A 14,416-nucleotide genomic window follows, 5' to 3' on the forward strand; every position below is an offset into this window, starting at 1 on the left:
TGTATATGGAGGTTATAAAATACAAATGAATATTTGGCATTTGTTTAGAATGAGACCACAGAACCAACAATCATGCAGGAGCACCTCAAAATGTACTTGTCTTTATGAATATAGAGGTGTTGGTGTTGTATGTGTTGTTTGTTGTATTCAAATAATAATAAAAGAATGTCCTCAGGCTCAGGCCCAGTGGCCAGGCCTAGCCCCAGGCAGCCAATACTAGTAAGCACCTCCATCAAGCGCAGTAACCAACCAGCTGAAGCAAAGCAAAGCAATGTAATTCTAATGTAATGTAATGTCGTCATACTTACTACAACACAACACACAACGTGAACGTATGTGCTGTTGTAACTCTTATAGTACAGTATGTGTAGCGCTAAGATAGTTCACTATATCATGGGATACCTGGTTGGAACTATGTTAATATCGTATCTTCGTATATTATAAATGTAGCGCTTACTTTTTTACTCAGATTTTCTGTCATTTTTGTGCTGGTTAATAATTATATTAATTATAAATATTAGTTTTGTGGTACGCTACTTTGCAGCTTTAGTGTAATTAGTTTCTTGTAAATGTTCTTTTTTTCATTTTTTTCTTTCAAGATACTGTTTGTATATCTGTGAGTTGGCAATTTTGAAAATTTAAATCATTAATTTAAGAAATCAAATACTTGTTTTATTGGTTAAGGAATTCAATATAAAAGCTATTTTAATACTTGGTGAATTAATTGTAATATTAGTTTTAAAAAAATATACTTCTGATTTATTAGTCAACCCAATATGTTGCGTACATTACCCACAATTTGTTTGATCAAGATATTTATTATGATATAACATAAAATTTCTTTGTTCTTACTTTAAATAATCTCTATTATCTTTAACTTCTTCTGATAACTCACAACTCATTTTTTTGAATGAAAAACATAAACTTTGGATAAAAAATATAAATTGACAGATTGTAAATTATTTTTAAAATATTCTCAAAATTCATGGCAAGCTGATACAATTAAAAAAGTCTTAATTTCCTAGGACACAAATCGTCGGATTATCGGATCGTTTTAAATTGTTTTACATTTTCTAGTTTTACTTCCCAATCAGCAAACAAATTATAACGTGTAACAAAAATAGATAAAATTATAAAAAAATAGAAAAATACTCTTAACGCGAGGGCAGACAGGTTAAAAACTACTATTTGTTCCATAAACAATGCGTTGAGAAACAATAAGGGTTAATATTTATTTTTTAAATATACACGTATTTTGCATTACACACACTGTACACTTACTCTTATTAAATATGTGTGTGTTTTATAACAATTTGTTTTCGAGGCCGGGAAATTAGAATGTATGTTGGCTAATATTATCTGGAAATAGGTCATCATAGCAATGCTGATCCAATACACAACCACATCAACCAATCACAGCACACATTCACTAGTCACGTGGTTTTGTTGTTACTATCAGCTGTGTACATACAAATATTTAATATTAATAATACACATCATTATATTCTATTTATCTTTATCTAACATGTATGTGAGAGAAAGATGGTGATATATGTACGTATGTGTTGATTTATATAATTTTCATCAGCTGTTCGGTGATAATCGCCGGCCGGCCTCCGTTCAACACCGTCACATACATAAGTTGATATCACATCGTATTTAGTATGACTTCAGCTCTCATTGTGAGCAGATCTTAATTGTTGAAAGCTCTCAGTTCAGTTCATTGTTGTTTTTAATTGTTGTAAAGGATAACAAATATAAACTATTTTAAAATTGTTGTATTTTAATTATTTTTTTTGATTTTATTTTGTAATAATAATTGAATGTTATTGTAAGCTTGTAATTTGATAAATAATTATTGAATATGTGTTGTTTGTTAAATGTTTTAAGTGATTTAAATAAAAATAATTTAAATGATTTTAAACCAAGAGTGTTAACTTTAAAATTATTTACTCGGCAACTTTATTTAACGGATACTGTTATACAGTGAGATTTTTATTTTTATTAATTCGATCAAAACTCTTCAATCAATATTTATTTTTAAAGTGTATTTTTATTATTATTTTATTTTTAAATCGTAAATCATGTCGACTGGTAAACGTTTAGCGAAACGTTCCATAATTGGGACGCGTGTATGTGCACCAGGGGATAATGGTAAATATTATTCGGGTGTTATTCATGCTGTTAAAACACCCGCAACATATCCAGAAAATAATAATTGTATAAATTTAACAACAAATACACGATATTCGGTTCGTTTTGATACGAAATTAGCGGTTGGGAAACGAGGTTGTCGCGAGTATCGTGAATGTGAGTTAATTGGACCCGGGTTCGGTTCAATTACTGGACTGACGTTAATGCATGGTCAAAAAGTTTTTATTACGTTTAATGGACGTGAAACATCTGGGGAAGTGATTCGACATCAGCCAGAAATCGATGAAGTTTTGATTTTAATTTATTTCCAAGAGGTTTGTAAAACATTTTGTTTTGATTTTTATGTAAAGAAATCCTTTGTTTACAATCGTTTTGGCAGCCAGCTGAAAGTGTACATGAAGTCACTTAAATAGATGGACATGAAACAGTAATAAGTTAATGTTCATTATTTGATTTGGTTGCTTGTGTTCGACTTACGAACAAAAACATGATGAAAGCGCATGCACGGAAGGTTACTTGTCCCCTTCTATACCCCCCCTCCAACCCTCACCATCGTAATATAACATTACACTCTTCTTCTGTCATAGTAGTATGTTTTTTTTATTAATATGTCAATAAAGATATGTGGGACAAGTTTGCAAGTCAAGTGCATTCAACTTCATTCAAACTCCAATTATTTTAAGAAAAATTAAAAAAGCACTAAAAAACATGAAAACTTCTACATTGGTAATGATATAACTCAAAAATTGGACGTTTCTTGAAAAAAATAATTTGTACTCTTTTTAAAGTACTATAAAAACTTTCAAAATGATAAGTTGCAAGTTATTTGCACGAAAATTAATGGAGTTGTAGTGAAAAGAAAGTTTCTCGTACCATTTTTATATGTTTAATTTAGCACAGAAACTGATGAATTTACCACGGGAATTGAAATTAATGCTTACCAAGTTACTTTATTAAAGTACTGACAACATGCTCAAAAAAAAAAAAAAAAAAAAACTAGTAGTGTTACTCTAAAAATAATAGTTTGTGAGGTAAATTATTCTGCGGAAAAATAGCTAAATTATTTCATTCTGAACTTTTTTTTTTTGTAACTTTATTATTTTTCGAGTTATTTAATGATAAATACAATTTTTTTGTGTTTTTCTAAATTGTTTTTGCATTTAAATTGCAATACTTCGAATACACTGTAAAAAGGTACGAGAAATCATCTTTTCGTTCAGAATTGCATTAATTTTCGTGCAAATGACTTGGAATTTTTTTCATTTTCAAGGTCATTTTCAAATTTTTCAATTTTTTAACGTTAAATACTCAAATCAAAATACAATCATTTTGCAGTACTCGTACGTCAAAACTATTGATTTACAATAAAAATTGTAAAGACATAAATTGTAGGATATTTTCTGAGGTTTAATTTTATATGAATATATTTTCCTCGTAAAATGACTCGAAAAGGAGATATTGTTAAATAACTGCTTTTCGACGCCAATTTTCCCATATAGCGTCGTGCACGAGCAGCAAAGATTCAAGATAGCAAAATGGAAATTAGAAAAGAATACCTCAAAATCTATAAAACCACCCATTTTTAAAACTTTCCCAGATAAAACTACCAGATGACTATCCTACTAGTATAAGTAGAAGATCCGAATTAGGGTGAACCTTCACCTATCTGTATACCGAATGAAAGTTAATTTTTATGGAAGTTAAAATATTAAGAAAAATCCTTGTAATGGGTTGCCTTAAAAAAAAATATAGTCCAGACTACTTTTAATAAAAATATCAAAACTTGGAAATTTGTAAACTTTATTTTTTGACCCGTATTTCGTGTTAAATCATTTACCACCGTATTTGCAATAAAATTATTTTTATTTAGATATGCAAGTTAATGAATTACAAAGATGAACGTAATTACTTTAAAAATTTGTTTATTTGCGATAAGAGACAACTCAGCTACTGCGTATTCCCTATGGCTTTTATTTTCGAGCAGACCGAAATTCTTTAGATATGCAAAACAGAGAAAAATTTCACTCTTGGTATTTTCACTAAAAGCAGTCCTGACAACCCATTGTAGGGATATTTGTTAAGATTTTATAATTCATAAAAAATAACTTTCATTCAGTAAACAGATGGGTGAATATCGATCCTAATTCGGATCTTCAACTATATTTATTATTCAATCTTTATAGATTTCTTGAACGAGGTGGTGCGTATGACCTTGTTTGTGGCTGCTAACTTGTTGGACCAACACATACAGTTGTATAGTACAGTGTTATTGTGTTATGTTGAGTGCACACACACACACACACACACACACACTTGATTGTGATGCAGTTTAAATAAAATACGCGATACAAAATAAAAAAAACAAACACATTCAAACAGATGTTGTTATTGATATCTTTATTTAATACATATATAATAACAAACTATCTCACTCACTCACACACAGTTCGTTCGTTCGTATGTTAGTTCGTTGTTCATTCGCATATGTGACGTCATACATATAAACATGATGCGCAGTATGTTGTATGCGCATTTAATATTGCGACATAATAATATGTATTCTTTGTTGTTGTTGTTATCTCTTTCTAATAGTAACCATATTGTATGATGGCTACTGATTACTATCTCCTTCTAAACTATCTATTTTGTTTTTGTTTTTATACACTTGGCCTAAAAAATAAAAAAGAAAGAAAGAATATTTTGATATAACTATTATTTTTATAAATTTTATTTAAATAATGTTTGTTTGTTTGTTTGAAGGTATTCAATAATTTTCCGTAAAATAAATCTTTTGTTCTTGTTTAGCTTTAAAAGTGAAACAAAAACAGGACATTGAATTGAATTATATATTTATTTGATCAACTTTTTAACCGACTTCAAACAAAAAAAAAGGAGGAGGTTATCAATTCGACTGTATTTTTTTTTTTTTAATGTGTGTTACCTTAGAACTTTTGACTGGGTGAATCGATTTTAATGATTCTTTATCTATTTGAAATCGATTATTACATTTTTAATGTATCGAGAATTTTTATTTAGAAAATTAAGCTTGTTGGGAAAAAATTACAAGAGTACTTTTATGCTTAAAATTGATCAAAAAATACAAAAATTTTTTTTATTTTGAAAAAATTTCAAATTTTATATTTTGTGCATCCCCTTACCTTTTTTTATCTGTCGATTTTTCTCAATAACGGACTTGACCTTTCAAATATTGATACCAAATTTTTACCAATCGAATTATAATTGTGATCACTAGAGACATAAAGACACATAAGCGTATAGATACATTTATATATATATTTTAACGATGGTCATTTTTGACATCTAGTAGGGAGGATCAATGGAACAAAAGCAATAGCTCCATTTCCTTCGACAATTCGCTAAAACTCGCTTCATCATGTAACTAACTATATTAGCAGTTATTGATGTAGCTTTGTTGAGAGGTTTGTCCCTCTCATTGTAAATCTAATTTAGAATAATATTTAGAATTCTTTTCAAACACACACACACACACACACACACATTTATTTAAATACAATTAAATTGACCTAAATTTTAAGTAATAAAATAATAAATACGTTAGTTATGCATGCATTACTTGTGCTATGGCAGCCACACAGCCTGTGTACTTTGTGCGTTTGTAAACTATTAGTTAGTTAAATGTATATTTGTAAAAATTATTTTTAATTAATGTTCATAAAAATTATCAAATAAGTAATTTATAGTTGAACTCGATATATACAGGGTGTTCTATTATTGATACCAGAAAATTATACCATTAAATTAAGCTTATCAAGACAAATAAAAAAGCTATGAACCAAATTTCGATCTGAGATGTAATTCGGGAGATATGACTATGGGAAAAATAGTAAGATTTATGAATTGGTAGACCTATAAAATTTATTAAATTAGTAGATGACACTTTAGAATATAGAAGGGATTATCATAAAACAATAATTAATTGTAAATTGATTTGAATGGATAGCGAATACTTAAATAAAATATTTGGTTGTTTTCATTTATAAAGAAAACAAAAAAATAATACATATTTATGAAATTATTTTACCAATACAGAGACATAACGTCATAGTAAAACACAACAACTTTGATAGAGTAGCCTTGATTGTGTTATCCTATCACATTATGTGTTGTGTATGACACAATAATTCTCACATCTAAGTGTCTCTGTATTGGTGAAATAATTTCATAAATATGTATTATTTTTTTGTTTTCTTTATAAATAAAAACAACAAAACATTTTTCTTAAGTATTTTGTGTCAACTTCACCACTCAACCTGGTATGATAATATCATTTTCGTCTTAGCTACATAATCTCTAGGTGCTTATAATAAAAGGTACACTATAAAAGTTGTATAATTTAAACAAACTCGATATTGTTTGTTTGTTTTTTATAAATATATTGTTGATTTGAATTTGCATAGAATGTATTTTTAATTTGTGTTGCATATTTAATGAATAATAGCTGACTTGATAACCTTCACTAATTTTGTAATCGCACATTTAATATCCGTCATAAAAATTACGTTTTTAAAACACTACTTGATCAAGAAAAATGTATTTTTTAAAATGAAAAGTTCTTGACAAAAATTGGTTTAATAAAAAACTAACCTTCTCTAAACTTTTGAGAATTGATTTAGATTTAGTTCAAAATTGTCTTAACGCTTGTACATCCTTAAATATTTTAATGTTTAAAATTTGTGATAAAATCGTCATAAAAAAATATTATCAAAAAAAAAATTTTTATAATTTTATTGTTAGCTGTCTTTGACTTACACCGTTACGGATAAGTTGTTTGCTTGTAAGTATTTATTGTTATTGTTCCAAAATAAGACTCACACGTGTGACGTGTCACGTGTACTCAAAAATGTAGGAAACTTGCGGTCACGCCACGTGAAATTTGATTAGTCTACAAAAACAAATCATTTCAATCGTTTAATTTTGGAATTTTCATATCATAGGACTAGATTTTTGAACAATTTTTAGGAAATTATCCTACATTCATGAAATTAAAAATAAAATTCATGATCAAAGTTGAAAATAAGACAAAAATAATTTCAACCTTAAATAAACAAATTTTTGATAAGAGTTTTAAAAATGTTTTTAAAGATATATTTCAATAAAAATATAAGATTTTTATAAGAGTTTTGATATTATGTAAGATGTAAGATTTAAGAAGATGTAAGATTTATTACACATTGTGTCACGTGAGAATCGTGTTGCATGGATCGTGTTTTTATTATTTTGATCTTTACACAGTTTAAATCATCACTTTAAAAAACAGTTCTTAGTTTAGTTAGAATCGCACGATTAATAAAATATAATTTTAGTATTTATTTTTAATAAAAAGTCTAGAGCCAGGCGTAGTATTTGAGACTGATTTCAGAATGGTTTTGCTAATTGAGAATCTGTTTGTCAAAATTATGCAGTCTAAGAACTTTATGAAAATTTTTATCATTTGTCGATCCGAATAATTTTTAAATGCGGTGTAAGCTTAATGTAATTCGGCTGTCACGTGACTATTCAATTACTCAATTTGTATGACGTAAATGTAAGAAAATGCTCTGAAAATATTGATAAAGCATTTAAAACTAAAGTTATATTATGTTTTCTTTTTAGAAAGCGCAATAAGGAAATGTTTTTTTATGCATACAAACAGAATCTGTGATAAATTTTCTTTTTTGAAGCTCCATCACCGATTAATTTGTGTACAAAATTTAGCGGATGAATGAGGGTGTATTTTGACCCTCATGAATACTCATCATTTTGAGATCTTACTTGTAATTCAGTCTTTTAAATTTGCAAGCATTTTAAAAATGACAGTCAGCACAGCACAGCACAGCACATATTCGAACTGATGACCCTAGTACTATAATGTTGTATTGAATGTAATAATGTTGTATGAATTTTTACAGTATTTAGTTTGTTTAGTTAGTTAGTTAACTAACATAGTTAATTTCCATTCAGTGTGTCAAGGCCACAACACAACACCAAACACAATTCTACACTTTGTGTGTACTATAAAATAAAACTATTAGCTAATAAATAACAAACCAGATACAATCTGCAATCCATCCGTTTATCTGTTTTTATTGTGTTTGCTTGCTTTGCTATTTTATTATTTCACTTTTTAATAATCAAAAATAACAATCAGTAATCAGTATTTTATAAACCGACCATTTAGTTATCAATACAAGTACTTTGATGATTCTAATGTTCATAGTAGTTGTTAGGCTAGTGATTGAAGCATTGGTTTGGCACGTGGAAGGTTTATGGTTCGAATCTAGGCATAGGAGGTGTTGTCTTTATTGGGCCATGCTAGTTTAAAATAATTACGTTTGAAATGTTGCAAATGTGTTGAAGATATGTCATTGTAGTAATAAAAAAATATTATTTATATAATGATAAATTGTAATTTTTTTACAATTCAAATAAAAAATAAAAAAAATTCAAAGCGCAAGAGCTTCGTTAGCTAAGCGAATTCTCTCAGAGATAGAAAAAAACAATACATTTTTCTTAATATAGATTATTAATACTTTTAATTTTTAAAAAAATTTTTATTTTGATAACTAAGCGCCTAAAGAAAAAATCACACGAGTACTTTTTTGATATGATTGATGTGAATGGTACCAATATGATTGATCTGAATGGTGCTTGTTTGATAAGCTACTGAATCATTTTATATAATAAATAAGTGTATTTAGATAATAAAATCATTGATTATATAAACATTATGACGACACAATTATGTCATATACATATAAAGTAAAAGTACATACGTTCATTGAAACTCACCTACATTTTATTATTTAAATTTACATACATTCAATTGTAACGTACGCACCCACTCCTACACACACTTCAATCTAATGCGTAATAAGATGAATGATTATATTTAGTTAAGTTTGTGGGATTTAATTTTTATTTTTAATATTTTTATTTTTGTTTATAATTACAAGCCAAGGCCATCCATCATACATTCAATTCAATATGAAGCCTATTTTATTGTATGTAAAAAAAAAGTGAAAAAACCTGTTGAAAATGTAATGATATCAATTTATTTTTGAAATCAATATTAATTTTATTTAAAAATAAATTCTTTCATTTTAATTAAAGAATCTGAATGGTCGAACTTTACTCGGTATTTGAGAAATTTTCTCAAAAAAAACAAAGATAAACGTTCGTTATTGTATCTACCAAAAAGGACAGCATACATTAGTCATTAGACTTGCTTGATAATTATATATAATTATGATATTTAAATGAATGTCAATAAATAAAAAATAAAATAATTAATAAACAAAGTTAACTAAACGTAAGCATTCTTAATTGGATTAATAAAATATTATTTATGAATATTATACAAATATTAGATTTAGGTCAACAAATACAGTTTAAAAATTATTACAAAATCATTACAAACCAATCCAAGCAGACTCAACAAGTATTCTTTGATAATTTTACGAAAAAAAAACAACGAGAGGTGTCATGGTATACCTGGTTGGAACTATGTTCCTATCATATCTTCGTATATTATAAGTATAACACTTATTTTTTTTACTTCGATTTGTTTTCATTTTTTTGTGCTGCTTTGAATGATTGATTATATCACATGTGCAATTTTGTAAGATCAGTTTGTGCTTTTTTCTTCTATCTGTTTTTTTTAAATTTTCATCGGGACTTGCAATCGATTTGCTATAAAAATCACAATTTCAAAAAAATGAAAAATATACAACAAGATAAAAATCGTCGTTTTAAATTGTTGCATTTTTTTTGGTTTTAGCTTCCAACCAGCGAACAAATTATAATGTGCGATAAAGAACATGGTTCTAAAAATTATCTTTTTATAAAAAAATATAAAAAGAAAGAATGCATTGTAATTTGTAATTGTAATTTGGTTAGCCAGCTGTGGTTTAGTTATTATTAGCTACTTTTTGAAAGGTATAAATAAATAAATAAATAACATAGCCTACAATGAATGGATGAAGTAATTAGTGCAGTTATAGCTTTCAAACAATAAATAATTTGCAATAAGGAAATAAAATTGATTACATTTTATATAAAATGTTATTATATTTATACTTTTGAATTAAATTTGCAATTTTAAATAATACTTAATAAAAACTAAATTCATTGAGTTATTTAATTTATTTAAGTAATGATCACACAACACCATGCCAGTCACAAGTCAGTGAAAACTAAACACTCACAAAGTGAAATAAATGAGGTCACACCATTTTTAATTGTAACAAGATTTATAATTATTATTCTTAAAATTGCATGTTCATATAATTACTTAAATATTTTTAAATCTTTAATTTTTTTAAAAAATAATTTTTATTTACCAATATTCTCATCGCACTTGTATACGTAGTTAAAAGTTTTATTGCAGCGCTACATTTATAATGTACAAGAATACGAAAGGATCATGGGTCCTACTGAGTGTCCCACGATACCTCTTAACCCGATCTACAAGAACTAAGTTTATCATGATCACAACAATTTAGCGTAATTACTTAATTTGTTCAAAATGTTTTTACTTATATTTCAAAAAAAAAAAAAGAAAAAAATTTCAAACAAATAGATAATATTAACTCTATAATTTCTCTTTGGAGAGTTTTAAAGCATTTATTTATTTAAGGATGTACGTACCTGACTTATTACGGATGAATGAGCAGGGTAGTGGGCAACCAAATTTATGTGAATTATGTTTTAACTGGATAATATCAGGTTTGAAAATTAAGAATAAATTTTTTCGATATCTGGAGTAATTTTCAAAATATCGAAAATTTTGTTGGCCAAAACCATGGCAGATATTGAAAAATTTTATTATATTTTTTGTTTACATTCATGAAGTTATTACAAAATTCATCATCAAAGTTGAAAATAAGGTACAAATAATTTCAACCATATTTCTAAACATGCCTTGGCGCTACCTTAAAACACGAATTCTTCCATATGTTTAACTCACATGAAGGTAAACGGTGTAATATTTTAAGTAATTGGTGTAATTTTTTATTTGCAGTGAATGAATGCATGCTAAGAATGTGAGAGACATGTCGCAGGGAGGGGGCATGGAATTTGTTTTTGAAATTATTTAACTTTGTAGACAATTTTTTTTTTTTTTGAGTGAATAGCAAATTTTTGTGTAAGTAATTAATTTGACTTCGTATACGATTCAATTCGTCCTTGGTATTTGTGTGAGCAAACTGACTGACAATAAGTATGAAGTAAAAGTGTATAAAGTTGCTTTACTCATAGCTCATAGCTGCAATGCTCTAGTAGTGAGTGTTGTTCGTTGCTAGCGTCACGTCACGTCAGAGTCATATGCACCTGGTTTTGGTTATAAAATAAAATAGATTTTTTAAGTGGTGATTACCAAGAACAAATCTAGAACTTGTTGTTATGCAGCTGTTGTTTCTATTGCGCATGATCAAATATAAATGAAAACAACCACTTTCAATTATTTCCATTTTTGATATCAAGGTGTTATTTTCACCTCGTCAATCTAAATCACAAATTTTAAAAAAAATTTTTATATTTTAAAATGTCGATGCCATATGACCAACAACACCCAAAAAACCTCAATTTGGATAACCTTGGAGCTCGTTACAGTAAAAACCCAACTCGTTTTTAATAAGAAGTTTGTATAGCGAAATAAAAACAAAGTTCGAAATTTTTTCAGTTAGTATTCAAAAAGGAAATAAATATTTTACCTACAAGATTTTTATATTCCAAATCAAAATTGTTTGATTGTAGGCACCTCCCCCCCCTCTTTCCACGGATTTATTAAATGTCTCTATTGTATTTTGAGTAACCGTGGATAGGCGGAAAGAATATTTTGTGCCCAAATGAAGTCAAGTTGAAAATAAATAGTTGGATAATTAAAAAAAAAAATAGACTCGAAAAAAAATAAACGAAACGTTGGTTGAAATTTTTTTATCTTTAGCGTACAAAAATGGAACAGTTATTACTTTTTTCTGGTCTATTTTTTCCTAATTCCAGAAAGTTGGTATTGTCGAGTGAAGCAATCAGAAAGTTATAGATTTAACTTTTGAAAGTTATATCCATGCTTGTTAATTTTTTTTTAAGAGTTTGAAATAAAAATTTAATTTGAAAATAATGACCCCGTAATTTTGATTAAGTTGGTATAAGTGAAAGATTTATTTTTTTGCAAATTGTTGAAAGTAAAAATGTGTAGTAATTTAAAAAAATAAAAATTTTAAATTTGCTATTTTATGTATTTTTTTTTTGCTGATATTGATTAGAATTTATTGATTGTGTTAGAAAGTAGGTCACCAAACCATTTACTTATTTTATGTTTGTAAAAACCTTCAAATGTGTTATTTTAAGTAATATTTTGACTGTTACTTAACAAATAAAAAAAAAAAGAAATACACTTGTACCAGGATTTGATCCTGGGTCTTTTGGAATCAGGCCAAATTACTTAACCAACTGGGCTATATCTTCTATAATTTTCTCAATTCAACGATTTTTTAAAAATTTTTATTAAAATTTTTTTAGTCGAACTTTTTAATTATGAATTTCAGACATAAAATTTCTGATGCGAGTGGAGTCGGATACTTCTTTCTTATTCTTGCGATCAGACTGCCTCAGCCTGCTTTATTCCTGTACTAACTCGACTACTGAAGACTGACCGTTTTGATTATGTGATCAATTTGATCAATTTTTTGTTTTGCTTATTTGTACAAAACTTTTCCTAACTTATCATCTTTTGTAGCTTTAAATTTAAAATTGAATCAATGAAAATTTATTATAAATTCACCGTTTCTTAATTTGCGTTGACGTCAACAAATCAAAATACCGTTAAAGTTTACTTCATTAATAAAAAACGGACTTTATTTTATTTTTTATTTTGTGGTATAAAAATTAAAATCACAACGAACAGACCAGACCAGACAGACCACGCACGCATTCATTAAATTCTTTGATAGAATTGTGTGAATAAATAATGACCACATCACAATTTTAAAAACATTTTTATTAAACTCAACATATTTTTAAAAGAAGAGAAATTTTTGATAAAAAAAAACAACACAGTCCACTCCTCAAATTGACAAAAAAAAACCGGTTCAATTTGTTCATTTGCGATGATCTTTATCTAGGATATGTGTATAGCTACGTTTAGAGTTTTTAGGGTTCAGTACACAAAAATGAAACATTAAAAACTTTTGGTGTTTGACGCTTTTTCGATATTTTAAAAGCATTTTTTTACATTTACGTATGTCTTTTCACATTGAAAATAGAGATGAGCAAGCTTGAAGGAAGAAAACTTTTTGACATTTCATTAAATCTTAGTATATATCAAGTATTTATTCAAGCAACTATGTTAGTTGTAATAATTTTTGTTTAGTATTTGATATTAAACCAATTTTTTTTCTGTTCCAGGTACGCTTTTAAATTTTACAATATCACTACAATCTGGTAAGATATTTAACTTTGTAAAGAACTCTTTAAGTGTTCGCTTATTTGAGAAAAAAACTCTTTGGAGTTGTATTTCCTTCGAGTTAGAAGTTTTTTTTTTCTATAATTTCTTTTAAGTTGACATGTAGCAAGAATGATTTGACAAGAAGTCTTTTTTCGATAATTTCTCTTAATATTTAACAAGATTGATTTGAAAATTGATTTAGATTCTAAGATCATAATTTTTTGATAAATTTCATTCAACGATTTTCTCGAAAAAGAAAACTGGATTATACCGAAAATATATTAAAGTTGTGTAACAAGTGGATTTAAGAAAATTTTGTGCGTGTCCATTACTGAATTGATATTTGAATATGGCATACTACATCCTATACTAACATTCCCAATACATACTTAACAGAATTTTTATATTCATTTTAAAATACTGCGCTGCGTATCTAAACAAACGCACACGCACACACAACAGATAGCTGATAGACGCAGTGCGTGGTCAGTGGTCTTCTTCTCTCTTAAGTCAACTTAACTAGTTTGCAATAAATATTATACTTAGCTTACTTTATAGCTTATAGACGAAGAAATGAAGCATTCAAGTTCGAATTTGAGCAGCAAGTCGAAGTTGAATGCGGCTTTCGTCATTCGATTTGTTAGTGTGTCAGAAAATTTTGTGACTTAGTCTGATCCTCCTAGAGTTTTCGCGTCCAGCGTTTATTTTGATTTCCTAGTAACGAATTTGGACCGATTATATGATGAATTTCTTGGAAACTCTAGGAGGCGATGGTGATACCTCTGAGACCAATTCTGT

General features: G+C 27.6%; 1 protein-coding gene across 1 annotated transcript in view; it reads left to right on the forward strand.

The window, feature by feature from the left end:
• The first annotated feature begins 2,032 nt into the window (after nt 1–2,032).
• Nucleotides 2,033–14,416, forward strand: part of LOC123290482 (zinc finger protein 395) — a 90,175-nt gene continuing 77,791 nt past the window's right edge. The window contains exon 1 of the mRNA XM_044870695.1: nt 2,033–2,468. Within this exon, the coding sequence (XP_044726630.1) occupies nt 2,085–2,468 (384 nt within the window). The 5' untranslated portion in view covers nt 2,033–2,084. The remainder of the gene's footprint in view (nt 2,469–14,416) is intronic.

Source organism: Chrysoperla carnea, chromosome 1 (assembly GCF_905475395.1).
Source record: "Chrysoperla carnea chromosome 1, inChrCarn1.1, whole genome shotgun sequence".
Lineage (NCBI taxonomy): Eukaryota > Metazoa > Arthropoda > Insecta > Neuroptera > Chrysopidae > Chrysoperla > Chrysoperla carnea.